Raw genomic sequence first — 16,486 nt, 5'->3', positions numbered from 1 at the left:
AAAATTGAGAGGCAGAGCCATTCCAGAAAAAGAGGATCCACTAATAAACAAAAAATTACACTTATTAAGATAAACGCATGCATAAAGCAGCTCGATGTTGGGCCTGTTTACTGAATTAGAACAGCACAAACGTTTTCTAAAAGTACTTCCTTCAGCAGCTAACATCCTAAGTACACAGGACCGCCCAAGACTTAGAACTACTAAAGAAGCCAGTTTCTTGCTAACTCAGCATGTTTTCAGCGGAGAGGTATCCTAGGAAAAAGGAGGTGCACAAAAATAAAGATGATCAAGGAGAGAATTTGGCCTGAAACTCTGGTTTTACTAGAGAGGTTCGGGAGAATTTTCCATTACAACCCAGGGTCTGTAGGCTGGAAGACCCTTCTGTGGGTTTATAGTTGCTGACTTCATTGTGCCTTCACCTACACTGGTCTACCCTCCAGGCTAAACGAACACTGCAAAGCAAAAGATTTCTATCTTGCAGCACAGATCCACTGTCTGGTGTTCATGATTAATACTTTCTGTGATCACGGTAAAATGTGAAATGACAGGAAAAGAACAGTCCTATATACAATGTATTGAATTTTCTCATTAGGTGCTGTAAACAATAATATGATTTCAAGGCAATTTAAGGAGGAACACATACACTAGAGTTATTTATTAAGTCTTGGTTATCTGTATGTTGAGTAAAATGTTTGAAATTGCTGCCACACAGAGAAAATATTCTGTACGGTGTTTTTTTTTTTTGCTGTATACTGTGGAAACAGCAGCATGCGATGGTAGAAAGGCTGGTAAATTGCTGCAACACTCTGTACCCCCCTGCACTGGCCTTGATCTGTGTCCCCAGACACCTCCAAGCCAAAAGCTGAGGTGCAGAATAGCGATATCTCCTCACAAAGAGCAGCAGCAATGGTATCCATTTGTGTTCCTGTTTGCAATGAGCCAGCAGCCCTCTTGCACAGTCTTTCTCACTAACTGTATTTCCCTTTCCCCACTCTTCTCAAACACGAATGTCAAAGTCACAGAGACGAAGGCAATCAATTCCAAACCCATGGAGTTCTATGAGACAGCAAACAAAAATACTAATTAAAAATGGTATGCTGCAAATTCCTCAACTCTCACCTGGGATAATGTATCTTAAAGTGGACAGCCTTACAAATGACTAGTGGAATTGTGCTTCGCCAGTGTTCTGTTCTTTTTCCATGCACCCCCCTGGCTTCACACTGCCTCTGCAGGTCCTCCTCTTTTCACGGCAACGTCCTGATCCTCTCCGCGAGTTTATTCAGCTCTTCTGTTCTCTCCCTCAGGGTCTCTTTGTCCCAGCCATTTAGGACCCCTGTGTCTTCTGGCTTGAGCTCCAGCTGCGCTCTTAATTACTTATACTGATTGAGCCCTGTAATTGAACTATTTTCCAAATTAGATCATTTTTATTAAAAAAATCTCATTTCTCGCACTCAGCCCTCGCATTTCAGAAAAAACCTACTCCAGAGCTGCCAAGAACTTCAGCAAAACAAAATGTTCAGCCTGCCCTCAGATTCCTTAATAACATTATTGCTCAAATATAGATGTCCAAAGAACTCTTAACAAGTGACTATTTAAAGCTGAACAGACTGGTGGGAATTACACAGCGTCAGGAACATCAAACACTCACATGGCTTAGTTCTGCCTGGGCTCCTAGTAGTTTAAACTCCTGACACCTGGTGACTGAAACCAGACTCTGAATAAATGAATACATTTTGAAACCCAGCACTTAATACATGATTAATGAAAACTTCTTACTCTTACAGTGTTTGATTATCAGATGGTGTCCCAAAGGTCAGGCCCTGACAGTTCTCCAACTGTGGTGAGCCATCAGTGCGGGAAAGGGAATTCTGCTATGTTCCCCGGCTTTGATACAGTTAATGGCCAGCTGATGCTATTTGAGGGCTGTTGCATGAAGAATAAGGCGGAGGAGTGGAAAGTAGGAGGCAGCAGCTCTTAATCCACTTGATGTGAGTGCATGACTTCCCTGCAGGGCCTGTGTGCAGGGTTCCGAGTGAGGAGTGGGCTGGCGCCTTCCAGCACAGCAAGAAAACCGGGGGTGTTTGTTTAAGGGGAGGTTTGAGGAACTCTAGCCCAGTGGACATGGTACATAAGAGCAACAAAAGAAATGTTCCCTTTTAACAAAAGCTAAAGCAGAGGAAACAGCCCTCTGGGATTCAGGCAATATCAGATGTAGATATTTTGAGTATGAGGAGGAAGGAAAGAATTCAATAAATGAGTGGACATTTTCAGCTATGCAAAATCAATCCTGTATACAGTATGTGTACAAAATGGGCACAATAAACTGGCTCCTCCACATGATGGATTGAAGAAAGGGGAAAAACCCCCTCAAGTCCCCTCCTGAGCTGCTCTGAATTACAGAGCTGAGCAGGGCTTCCGGTTTATCCCTGCTAAGCAGAGGGCTGGGAGGATCGGAGACGACTGCTACTGTATATGCACAGCACATCTCGGCCCCACAGCAGGAAAGGCATGCTAACAACAACAACTTACGCAGCTCATATCATTCGGGCACAGCTTCTTCTAATGCACATGCTTTGGATTTTCTGTATTTGGGCAGGTTCAATTTAATTGGTTGTGCCTGGAATTGTTAAGACTTTTCAAGCCTCTGGATCCCTTTGGAAGAGAGCTGATGTGTAAAAGATGAATATTTAACAGCACAAGAATAAGGAGAAACTGCACTTTTACAAATATCCCTGTTCAACCCAAAGAATCCCAATCAGATGGGACCCACTTCAGCCACTTAATTGAAGCATCCAGCTGGGTGATGTGTGGCAGCCATTCTGCTACAGCAGCTACATTACACAGCAGCTCCGCTGGAGAAGCGAGACATTGCTTCACCATCTAAAACACTGGGCTGAGAGGCCAGACTGTACAAATCAAGACTGGACACCCGGCTAAACATCCCTACTCTTATGAACAGGGCTGTGGGATTGTTAATGACCAAGGAGTCAGAATCGTGGTTTAAAGTCTCATTTGAAGGAAGTAGCTGTTGATAGGAATAGGCTGAATTAAAAAAAAGAATAAATGAGGTGAGGAGAAAGGCTGGGGAAAGAAAATGAGAGAAAACTCAGGGAGGGATAAAAGAACAAAGAGATTAAGAAAGAATGGAAAAAAAACTGAGGGAAACTGGTGTGTACGTCATGTGAACCATTACCTGACCAACAGAGTCTGGTTTTTGGAAAGCTACATAGTCTCATGGTATCATCAGCCTGGCTAAGCTTTAATTTTACAGGACCACTTATTTGTTAAACCTGCAACGTTGGGCTCACCTGAAAACGAACCTCCTGGCTGGTACGCTGGCTCCCGTTCTCAGTGCCCGTCTGGCTCTGGGTGGAGAAGCGCTTCTTGTCGGCCAGTGCCCGCTCCCGCAGGTATGCCATTCTGCGAGGCCGACCCAGCTGCTGTGAGAGGAGAACCTGCAGCTGGGAGCGCTCGATGGAACCCAGCAGGATCATCGATTCTGGGCAGAGAACGAGAGAGGGACAGAGACGGAGATGGGAAGAACAAGAGAGTGAGCAAGACAACGCAAGTGCTTAGTTTAAAACACACTACAGAGCTGTGAAGGCACAGATAACAAGCTAATATATTGACAAACCTTGTCAAATGACTCTATCAGTGCAGGAAATGTGTGAAACAGACCTCTATTTCATTCTGTCCAGAATAACCACCAGATCACAATCCTATTGACAGCTAGTGGAATTAGCAGAATGTATTCTTGCTGCTTCAATAGGAACAACATTGTTAAGTGTGGGTAAGGGGAGTGGGGTAGGTTCCTAACATTTTTGCTAATGAGCACCCTGCAAAAATAATCTGCAATTCTAGGGAACAGAAAAGACATTTATGTAACAGGTTCATAAAGTTCTCGTGAATATACTGTAGGCAGGCCTTACCTAAGTTCATTACATACAGTGGGAATACTCCTTAAAATGCACACCCCATCATGCTATTCAATACGTTCCGCGGCAATTACACCATGATTAATTTACAGAAGCACATGTACAATACCACTGTAGATGTACGTGTCTGAAAGTGGCAGTCTGATTACTACTTCACCTGTTCCAACAGAAACAGCATATGCTACTGAATCAATGCAGACTAATGTGCATTAAATTGAAAGCACAGGCTAATCATTTGTGATGGTGAACTTTGAAATGGTAAGATGAAATGCCACAGCAAACTCACAGATGCATACACAAGAAACAGGAGAGGAAGAGTAGATCAATCTGGGTAAAGAAGAAAAAAATTGCGAGCAGAGCAAATGTGAAGAAAATGCTTGCAGGTTTGTTTGTATGATGAGCTGCAATTTGCCTTTTAAATACAGGAACTCTGCCTAGCTTGTAAGCTGTAGTTCAGCACTGGCATGATTTTTTTTAGATCCTCTGCACAAAGGATCAATGGTTCTTCTCAACCAGAGTTTCCCTATCCTTAAAATGATCCAAGGGGAGAAGAGGAAAGGGACAAGCACATGCAATTGGACCCTAATCCCTAGGCACTTCTCCTGTAAAGCAGAAAAAATGGCAAGGCTGGTCTCTTAAGACAGAGGCCCTGTGAATCACACATGTTGAGACCCATCACTCATTGCCATAACTCAACTTCAGCAACTGTAACAAATCACTGGGCCCAAGTCAAGTCACCTGTGTTGCTGGGGTAGCCTGTTTTACTGGACTGGTCAAAGGGGCTTGCGGTCAAGCCTTGACCATGGTGCTGGCAGTCAAGAACCAAGGTGGGGTGGGTGCAAAACAGATACATATGTACCTCAGTTAGACAGGGACAAAAGTGTTATTCCATACTGAGCAAAGTGCCCTGACTCCCTTTGAAACTTAAACCAGACATTAAGGTTCTGTTGCTCATGTATCAGAAAGTGAATGGCCTAGCTTCAGGTTATCTTAAATATACCATAAGAGTGTGATCCATCTTTTAATTGGAGAACTGCCAATTCTGGCCTTATTACTGTGCTAAAGACCAGGACCCACACAAAGTGCGACAGTCTTTTCTCTGTGCTGAAGGCAAGCATTAAGCAAAAGTACAAGGTACTTATTATTTTAATGCAACGTAAAACTCTGTTACATGTAGGCGAGCTTTATGTAGTGGGCTTTGCAGCCTCTAGTATCCATCCCATCATGTGGCATAATTTCAACAGGACACACCAGAAAACTGTACCAAGCAAAGAAGATATTTAAAAATATTTATCTAAAAATATCTCAGGGTACAAGGCGGGGACTGGTAAGGGCTGATGATGAGGAATAAAAGGTTCGGTATTGTTCTCAGTTCAGTTCATTTATCATATGCACAAGTGCAATGAAATGTTTAGTTGCATGTATGCGCCAATACAAGACTAAAGTCTAAATAAAGACTTTTAAGACATTTAAAACTAATAAATTGCCATCTATAAATGAACAGCTAATTATAATGCACTACAGTGCACTGCAGTTTCTTGTATGGAAACATAATTTGATCACAGTGTAGACTTTCAGGATGCTGGTGTAAATGTTGGAAGATGCACAAGACGTAATTTAGAATATTAAGTACAATTCTGGTCACTGTGTTACAATAAGATATTGCTGCTCTGTGATTCAGTGTAGAACAATCAGATACATATCCAGGCTTTAAGGAAAACCAAGCACTAACAGATGACCAGATTCAAAGACCATGATAAAGATAACACAGGGGACTTCTTCAAATCAGCAGTGAAACATAAGCCAGATCATACAAATGAATGTATACTCACCTGTGTTAAGTCGTGTTTGCGAAATGAGCACATTCTTTTGTCTTCTATTTCATTTAAGAGAGAGATCTACTGTACGGTAGGTAATACATGAAGCTGAATACAGACAAAATAGAGCACTTCATTGAAGACCTGGCTTCCGTTCATTCTCAATTAATTTCCTTTTGAGATTTTGCTCAACTGAATCGTTTAATTCATTTTTATTACCTTCAGCAATTCAAGACTGTAATAACCTTTACAGAGCTCAACACCAATTTAAAATCATGTGTACACTTAAAACACAGCCAAGGGTTACTGAGCTCTCTCTGGCTCTCACCTGCCGACTCCACCAGCGCCAGTGTCTTGAGGTTGCCACTATGCAGTACATCATGCAGGTCACGGTAGCAGCAATTCAGCGTGATGTACCGGACATCCCGGACCATGATGTCCTCCACGCGGATATTGTACTTCCTGGGGAGAGGAGAGGAGAATGAGTATCACAGATTATGGCTCCTGGCATCGGGAAGATGACAGTGGTAAGGCCATTAAAGCACAGCCATTTTCAGTGGACCCAAGATTTGAATAACAGGGGTTTTCAATAAAATGCACATATCAGTAATATCTCTCATTTGTTCTGGCATGGCTATAGTCCTCTGTTGCAGAGAAACCTGTAGATGTGCCTTTTCCAGAGACAACCTGTGCAGTAAACTGCACCCCTCACTAAGAGAGCACCTTGATGACAGGACCCTAAACAGCAGCCTCACTCACAATCTTCATCCTCCTCCTCAGCAATCCACTCTGCCTCCTCACGATTGTACTGATCTGCAGCGACTCTCGCTTCCCTGCACTATGCACACTGCATTTGTGTCTCAAATGCTCGAAATGAGCCTGTATGAACACCAAACTGAAAAGCTACTCTGAGTGTACGCACTTACTCTGAGTGATGTGGCACTTTTCAGAGTGTTTCAAGAAGAACTAGTAATTTTGCACCTAAACACCTGATAATTGGTTATTTAATAATCAAATATTGCAGTACTAAGATGTGAAAAACAATGGGAAGAGGTTCCGCTTACAATACTTAGGATGCCACACTTTATATTGCACTTCTGTCGTTGGTAACATGACTCTGGTTTTGTGGATGTTGAAGGTATGTGATGCAGACGGGGACAATTTGGTTAAAATGACATCTTCATTTCTTACTGTTGAATTCTTTGCAGACTCCATGAAAAAACCTTTCTTAAGGATGTTAAGTAAATGGGTTTCTTATTTTGCTAAGATATGATTTTCTTCTTAAGCAAGTAGAGGAGCTTCCCATTCCGGGTTTTGAGATTCTGAGTAGATGGAAATGGTGGTCAGCAGGGGCTGCATTTAGCATTGTCACTTCAAACATAACCCAGCAAATTAATGAACAATAACTCAGCCCAAGCACAGATCGTGTTTATTCAGTTCTTTGAGGATCAAGGTCTGTGTTCCACCTTAAGGTAGATATCTTTGCATTTAAGGGACCTTTGTACTAGGCTTCACATTGGATCGTTGTCCTAACCCAGCTTGCTTTCATTTAACAACTACCCATGGTACGCAACTAAATGTGAGGTAACTGGGTATAGTTTTGGGGCTGACTTGCTCGGTAAGGGAACAGAAACCCCTAAGGAAAATGAAAAGGAAGGCCCCTCCCTCTTGACTAGGTGAAACATGCTATAAGGGCGATGACTGGGAGGAGTCATACTTATAACACATTCAGGGTTGTTTTCTCTCTCAAACTGCTACTCTTTAAGTCAACTCCTACTGTATCGTGCATAATAATGACCTTTCTGACTTATACTTCAAGTGTGGGCAACACTGGCACAGTGCTTAGCAATGCTGCCTCGCAGCACTTGGGTTAGACCCGGGCTGCTGTCTTCATGGATTTTGTGTGTTCATAAAAGTTTCCTTCAGGTGCTCCAGTTTTCTTGCACAGTCCAAATATATACTGGTAGGTCAAACTTCTCGGATAATATGGTCTGGTGTGTGTGTGTTTGTGTCTGCCCTGCGATAGACTGGCGTCCTGACCAGGGTATATCCTGCCTTGTGCCTGAAGGGATAGGCTCTGGCTTCCTCAACTGGAAGAAGTGGTTAGAAAAGAGATAGATGGATAGTTCAAGTATTCTGAGAGTAGAAGAATCCTTTGCGATCACTTTTTAATTTTTATTAATACTCTCCCCTACCCCACCACCATCTAGGGATAAAGCTCTTAAAATTCACATTTGGAGATCAGCTGCTTAAAGACTGAACTGGCTGCCCATGAACAGTGACACCAGTCTGGCTGAAGCCTTTCCTATTTCTCAGCTCAGTCCGCCACCTAAAGCACAATCAGAAGTGATACTGTATATTCCAATTCCCTCACGCTGCAGTGGAAATCCCTCCCAGCCTGCTCTAGTGCTGAAGGACCTGCTCCCTCTGCACAGCCACAAAGCAGACCAGGGAGAGAGAGGAAAAGATAGAAAGGAAGAGATAGAAGGAAGGGTGAGAGGAAGAATTAAAAAGAAAAAAAAGGCAATCTTGAGATGCACCTCTAAGTTTCAGAAAATACCAAGCAGGTATAGTACGTACAGAAACATTTATATTAAAAAGGACTTTGAGACAGGAGAAATAAATACACCTTCTTTCTCAAGACACCATCAAAATACTCCACTGAAGTGCCTGAGCTGCTTTCAGCAAACCTGCATCGAGGCCTGGTTTCTCTGTTTTGGAAGAAAAGAGGCTGGAAAAGCACAGACGAAGAGGAAAGAGAAGGAGGGCAAGGAGAGTTAAAATTCCAACTCTTCGGCTTTCTCGGGTAGACTGCGGCTGAAGTACACCCCGGCCTCTCGGAGAGAGGGCAGAGCTCCTGGCGGCAGGATCATCTCTGCAGTATCGATCCATTTGATGTTTTTATTTCCATGTCAACGCTCAGCAGTCAGCTCTGCGGTTACAGCTGCTGCCTGTTGAGTGCAGGCACAGCACGATCAAAACTGTCTGAGGGAGCGGCACAGTGATACAGAGGGAAGAAAAAATTCCTCAAGTCAGCCTTCCTCTGTGTGACAGAGGCTGATGTCAAAACCATCTCTCCTACATTTGTTTTTTTAATTATTTCAATGACACTAACAGGGAACTATGAAATGCTGCACATTGCAATATTAAGTAGAGTGGTCATCAAAATAATGCGGGATACAGCATTAACCAAACACAACAGGTTGCAAAGAGACACGCAGTGCAGGATTTAACACCTACAGCAAAGGAGCTGTTAAGATGCCATGTGATCAGATTTATCAGAAAGTTTAGCAAGAATGGCATGTGTGTGTTTGTCAGATCAATGCATCAAAGGGAATTACACTCATTACAGTTTATACCACATGGCCCAGACTTCAACACAGTACAGTACAGCTTACTCCTTTGGTTTATTTTGAAAGAAGGACAGTTTGTAAAACCATCACTTGGGGCCCATGATTGCTGAAACTGACAACAGAAAAAAAACTCCTTTTTAAAGCAAAATTTACTCCTGGGGTGAATACTGTAGGTACTACATATGGTACTGTGTAAATCATGAATGAGTGAGGCCATGAGGTGTCTAATTCAGACAGTAGCTACAGTAAATCTACAAAGATGACCTAGATTTCCAAGAGTGAATGCATCAGGCAAGAGCCATCAACAACTTCACAACAGAAAGCATAAGTGTGGAAAAGAGGAATGGGATGAGTATTTCCCATTTACACATAGTTTGAGTAAATTATGCAGGTTTCTAGCTGGAGACAGAAATCTATAACAATAGCTGATGTACTATAGCAGCAAGGCATGTTATTTCACTTAAGGGTTATAAAGATTTCTAATCATCTTGCTGTGCCTTAACCAAGCAGTTTGGGCCTCCGTGTCAATGCAGAGGAATACGGCTCAGAGACCCCTCTGATAAGAGATATCTTATCCTATGCTGAAATATCTAATGATGTATAGCGCAGATGGACTACATGGAGTCTGTTTTTCCCCAAGACAGTAGGTCAGAGGTCATTGTCCATCACTGAAAGGAAGGTCCACCGATGAGAGGCCTGCAGGGTGGGTACCAGGATTATACATGATAAAATCCAATACAAATTATCAACTGTGTCATCGTACCTTAAAACCTAGAATTTTCACTGGATCACTCACTGGCTCCTCTTCTCTCTCCAACTAACCTGGCTCTTTGACTCTTCCAACCACATGACTACAAGCAGTCCGCGTCAGCGCTTCTCGTCAGTCAGACAGTGACTCAGTAGAGTACAGAATTCTGCCCAAGATATTCTTTCTACAACAGAATAAATCTTATTTTCGTGAACCCACTTTTATTTTCGCCTCATCAAAAGGTAAGATAAGACAGCTGGACTCTTTTCTGTCGACATCCTGAATATCTAAGCATGTTCAAGTTTAAGGCTAAAGCCGGAACAAACATTGTCTCCCTCTGTCTAACTTGCAGCCAGACCCAAGCAAACTGACTGTGCACAGACTATTTTTAAACACAGACGTTCAGAGTGATGCTAGCTTCCTTGCAGATGTGTCCTCAGCAAGGCTAGACAAAGCTCTCTTATCTCTCTGTCCTCAGCAAGGCTAGACAAAGCTCCCCATCTCTCTCCTCTCAGCCCCAGGACCCTTCAGCACAGAGCAAGCAGCTGCCAAGTTGGACAACGGACCAGCTCAGCTCAGTCTTACCTGTAAGAAGTTTGAACTTATTAAGGATGTTGGCCAACAGAACTTAGTTCACATCATAATTCTCAAGAGTTTAATTCTTATTCCAAACATGTAAACTTAATTGTTTAGTTTACTGAATGAAAATACTGTATGAAAATAATGACACTGACGAAACCTGTAAGGCAGACCATAAAATGTTCCTGTCAATGTAATTCAATTGTATTTTGTAACCCCTGTGTGAAGAATCAACTTTTCTCACAGCAGTCTGTTTCACAAATATAATCTATTGCATTTGTTGTTTTCTTATGCATGTTTTGGTTTTGTAACAATAAATTATATAATATACACTGTACAACAATTGACTACTAATCTGATGGTGGAGAACTTTCCTCAGACTGAACCCCACTACAAAATGGACATTAAGAAAAATTGAAAAAAAACATTAGTGAAGAGGTGTTCGTAAAAATGCACTGTTTTCTTTCAGCAAGAAGACTGAAGTTGGGTTTTAAAGATTGTTTTCTTTTACACTATTTTTGGAAAATGGGGAGCTACAGGATGTGCATGTTTGTGCTATTTTAACCCATTTGAGGCAGATACAAAGGCTCTTTGACTATTCTGCCCCCTGTGACGTCATTGAATGATACTGTGGGATACGTGCAGTAAATAAATCAACTACAACACTTGCACATTTCACCTTTCTTCTGGAGATGATCAAAGAGCACATCTGATGGAAATCAGATGGAAATGACCCCTCTACTAAAAACCCAGCTCAGGAAAGAAGACTGAGAATATGTGAAACGTTCTGCTGGAAAGATTATGGGAAAATAAAAGTACTGACAAAGGAGGTTTGCTTGCTTTTCTCAATACACAGCTTGGTCCTACACCTCTTTAATTAATTTGGACCTGCTTCCAAATGTTGGTGGCAGGGCCGTGAAACTGTGGAAAGATCCACCATGCAGGTTAAAGGTGCCACATTTGCCTTAAATCCAGGCTGAAGAATCAATTCTTTATTCTTTCCTATCCTGACTATTTATAAATATCTTAAATGCCGGGTCTATATCACCCTGCAACTCACACCTGGCAACCCAATGAAGCTAAGCAGGTGTGTGCCTGGCCAGTACCTGGATAGGAGACCTCCTGGGAAACATACGGTTGCTGCTCAAAGAGGTGTTAGTAGCATCAGTAGGGAGACCTAACTCTGCGATCTGTGCATGTGTGTGGTTCCTCATGCCCCAGCATGAGTGACGGGGACACTATATTGTAAAAAGGCACCGACCTTCGAATGAGACATAAAACCAAGGCCCCAACTCTCTGTGGTCATTAAAAATGCCAAAGTTTGTCTCAAAGAAAGCAAGTTATGCCGGTGACCTGGTCAAATTTCCACTGTCACACACTAACCCCACCAGAAAACACATAGCCTCTCCCAGCGTGGCTCACACATCGACCATCACTCCAACACCACCTCAATACACAGCTAGTGCCTGGGGAGGAGGCAAACCATCGGGTCTTCTGCCCCCAGAGTTTCTTCTTAATCTATGATACACTAAACTAAGTTCCACTCACACTAAGTTATTTTTATTGTATTGTACAATTCTGTTTGTATAGTCTGTGTAAAACACTGTGCAAGAGCTCCGAGACATTTTGCGGTGAAGGGCGCTATACAAAAATAAAACTGAATTGATATCCAGCAACACAGCCCACACATCATGTGGCCTGGATCTAACCCCTTCAAAGCTTATTATAGAAGCAGTTAACAGCAGGCTGAGATTAATGGCACTTGCAGGCACAGATTTCTGCTGTCAGGTTGCTTTTAAAAGAACTAAGACAACAAAAGAAAAAAATCCCACACAAAATCCTTTTTTCCATCATGATGCGGGACTGGGATTTGTCTTATTGATTATTATGAATGACGCTTTAAAAGCACTGGCCACACAAAAGCTAAAATGCCCTCAATTCCCGATCGAGGCTGCAAAGGTAAGCAAAACCCCTGACAGCGTCTCCCAAACACCTGTGATCTCCTTGCTTGGCATCAACATGGGAACCTGGCACACCGATACTTGACTGCAGGCAGGCTTGCTCTGATGCCAGCTAAGTGCCAGCGTGGGCCAGAAACAAAGAAAACGGATTTAATTTCTTCTTCTGCAAGTACAGTTGTACTTACGCATCCTTAAACACAGTTCACACTAATTAGGCATCAACAGAAGCCCCCAAAAAAACATTAAAAGAGAAAGCATTTCAAAACAGAAACTCGTTAGAAAATAACATCAGGAATATCAGCTACTTCAGGATATTTAGTAGCCTATGTCCTTCTGTACTTTTCACTATTTCTTAAGTTTCTGACAGTTCTAAATTATTTCTAATTACTTCCATCAGTTCTCAAAGTGAGAGTCTAGATCCTGGCATATGATGATTTCTGTCTGGCACACTACTTAAAATATTTCTGAGTACCTACTCAAAAATCACTTTGGCACTCCAGCTTTTAACTCTGTTTACTGTATTGGTTTGTGTGTACAGTTCTCTACTGTTGTACTAAAAAGCTCCACAAGATGATGAAAAGGTTCTTGATGAAATAAAAAAATACCAGAACACAAAGAATGATTTCATATTATACATATGAAAATGTTTCTCTCTGCAGGAGTGCTGCAGAATGGCTTGCAGTACAAGTCAGTCTGTTATGCATCACTGACTCTATGCCTCAGTCTTCTGATTCCTGTATTAAACTAAAGAAAAGAGACTTTGCATGAGAAATAAGAATTTGAATAAAAGGAAAGAGCACATTCATAAATATACATTAACCTTAAAAAAAGGTACAACTGTCCACACAAAGGGAACTCTTTTGACCTTGAGGGCAGCCCATAACTCCTTTAACATTCAGTAGTCCTTCCCAGTTCAAAGATGTTTAAAGACCAGTCTATATGTACAGTATATCATGCGGTATATCCTTTTGACAGAGGAGCAGATGATGCCTTAGAGAGGACAGAGAAAAGAACCTACTGTATGCAGTACAATAGTCCTGAAACAAGTCATATCTACTGTAGTTGCTGAAAGGAATAAAGGAAATCAAAAGCTTAAGGACACACATATATGACAACCATTTCTAGAGTCACATAAGAACCCAACAAAACCCAGATTGTAAACACTAAAAATGAAGGATGGCAATCAACATCAATAACTTCCTGCAATATCTAAATGCCCGTCACAGTATGACAGTGCTTATTAACATTATCACTGTCCAACTGCATTACAATTCTGAAACTCACAACCCACAATCCCCCATATTTAGAGAATACAAATATACTGCATATGCTAGAAAATGTGTCTTAACCCAGGCTGCGCAACAGATGTCATATTAAAGGAGGAACATGTGATAAATTAAAATGCAAGCAACTAAATAAAAAATGCAGGAATCCAAGTATCCCTGAGAACTGATTGCATATGGGATTTTTTAGGTTGTACCTTTCCTCTCTATGGTGCAGCGCTGTTGTTTAAGAAGTCGCTCCACTTTATTGCTGTGTATGTGGCTTTTCAGCCCTGAGCAGCTAGATTAAGTAATGCGTCTGCTTGGGCAGAATGCACAGAATATTAATGAAGGCAGGAGCCTGTGCATTGTTCAGCGCATGGCACGGCTACAGATGTCATAACTGCACACTCTAATAGGATCTCATGAATCTCTCGCTTCAGTCTACGGACTCCAAAAAAAAAAAATCACAGAATGAACCAAAGAAAAAATAAAGCAAATCAAATGGAATAAAAGAGCCAGACGTCAAAGTAGAGCAGCTTTGGCAGAATTTGATGTTTGACAGCTGCTGGGTACTGCTGAGGCCTAACACTAGAGTTCAGCCAGAGGTTCAACACCCAGAGGGAGACTCCAGATAACGCCCCCAGACTGGACTCATTACCTGAGAAATTTATACAAAAAAAAAACACTGACCCCTCAACCAGTAGAGAAACCATAGTCTGAGCACTGCAGCCGCAGCCCAAGAGGACCGCTGGTCATCAATTAAACATATTCTGCTGCAGCACTGAAGCTGCTGACCCTTGTACCTAAGCAAACACAATGAATAGGACCTGTAAGGCTAAAATACTGATCACAACTGCAACAGTCCAGTTGCACAAATACTATACTGATGTCACTGTAGGCATCCACACACATACTGCAGAAATAAAAAGTTCTGCTTCGAATTGAAGGTCTTTGTGGATACAGTACATGGTTGAATGATATCCTTTAGGGGCATTTTTGAACATTCGTCATTGCTGCTGGGAATATGTACCGTATTTATTGCCACAACAAAATGGAAATTCTCATGTTGAGATTTTAATTCAGACAAGTATGGTTTTCCAAACATTTTACTTTATAAGGTCACTTTTATCAATGCAGTACACTGTTGAATGGCATTTATGAAAGCAATAGAGGTGCAAATTCAGTTTACTGGTAAAAAATCCTCTTATTCTAAAGAAAGCTGAACTGTGCCCATAGCAATAAAAAAATTATTTGTATGTGATCATGTCCCAGTTTTTGCCAGCCAATCGCCATTCATTCCATATAGAATATTACCAAACATTCTTCTTGTATGCAATAATAAAAGCCATTGCTACAGAGAATACTATACCCCATTTCATGTACTGGAATATTTTGCAACATTATCAGAAGAAATAGGAAGATACAGTATGTGAGTTTACAAGCAAATGTTCCATATAGAAAAGTCATTTTTCCACCAAGGCCATAGTAGTGATCATACAAAGAAAATAGTCAATTTAACCCTTTACATTCATTGCTAAGCTGGTTAATACAAAGATAACCCTCACTGCTCTAAATAACCTCTTTAAGGTGCTCTTTCAGAGTTTGGCAGCTGTCAGAATGACCAATAACTGTTAAGGAGCACTAAAGACAACTGTTTTGGCATTAACCAAGTTTAGGTCCTTTCTCTAATAGCAGGATGTAAACCTGCATATTATTGGCTATATTTTGGACTACTGACAACCTGTTGTTGCATCAAAAGCTGCCACATTGACAACCTAACAAGCATAAAGAAGCACACAAATACTTTACATAACACTCAAGTGGTTGCTACTGCCAGTGCATAAATGAATAATTATTTTATTATCACCACATTAGGCTTTCTATGAAGTGATAAAGAAACAGTATAAATAGCATCTCCCTTTACAGAAAAATGCCACAAAGTTAATTAGTAGAGTTAATTAGTCAAATTCAATATATAATTACTGAGGATTTAGCATCTGAGACAAGGTTTCAGATTCAGCAGTTTATTACTGTACATAAGAATACAGTACTATTTGGCAAAATATATGCATTCAGTAGAACTTATTTAGCACTTACTTGCTCTATTTACTGATACTGACCGCCAATATCAGAGTTTCAGATTAATCACATAAAAACTTCTCAACTACCATTTTCTGGGATGAGTGTTCTATAATATATCATTATCCAATCAGCATGGGGGTAAAAACAATATTTATTAACAGTTAATAAAGCAGCAAGTTACTAATCCACAGACAGAATGCTGTTTTTATATCTATTTATCTCTGGAGCCCATAGTCAAAAGTATCAGCAAATATAGCACGAGTCTATATACTGTGTATCATCTACTGTATAGCATACAGTAAGTCGACATACTGTAAGAACTTAATAAGGTTATAAATGAGAGGAAGGTATTTCTACCATATTGCTCAGTTACTGATTGCTAACTGACCTGAGGGACTCATCCAGCTGTTTCTTAGAAAACCCTGCTGGAATTTGCTTCTGAAACATGATTAAGGAGTTTGTTACTGCTCTCCTACAGTATACTTTATGTGAAACAGTGGCTTCTATTTGCTATCCTTAATGCGCCACAAATTCCCATCTGTGTCTCTGAGGCCTCATTAGTGCGCTGATCCTGAAGTAGTTCGAACATTGTCAATATCTTTTTTTTCTTGAATCATGAAATCCACTTTTAACATTTTCTGTTAACAGTTTCTGTTCAAAACAGAGGGGATTATGTTGTTTTAACCTGTCTGTGCATGACATACCTTTTAAACTAGGAGTTAATCCTGATGCTCTTCTGCAGAGAA

General features: G+C 41.2%; 1 protein-coding gene across 1 annotated transcript in view; it reads right to left on the bottom strand.

Moving 5' to 3' along the window:
- Positions 1-16,486, bottom strand: part of LOC148836622 (chloride channel protein 2-like) — a 281,173-nt gene that overhangs the window by 37,990 nt on the left and 226,697 nt on the right. The window contains exons 20-21 of the mRNA XM_088914194.1: positions 6,081-6,214; positions 3,309-3,499 (exon numbers count right to left, since the gene is read on the bottom strand). Of these exons, the coding sequence (XP_088770320.1) occupies positions 3,309-3,499; positions 6,081-6,214 (325 nt within the window). The remainder of the gene's footprint in view (positions 1-3,308; positions 3,500-6,080; positions 6,215-16,486) is intronic.

This window comes from Atractosteus spatula, chromosome 4 (assembly GCF_055471065.1).
Source record: "Atractosteus spatula isolate fAtrSpa1 chromosome 4, fAtrSpa1.hap1, whole genome shotgun sequence".
In the NCBI taxonomy this organism is placed as follows: Eukaryota; Metazoa; Chordata; class Actinopteri; order Semionotiformes; family Lepisosteidae; genus Atractosteus; species Atractosteus spatula.
This window is presented reverse-complemented; position numbering and strand designations above follow the sequence as displayed.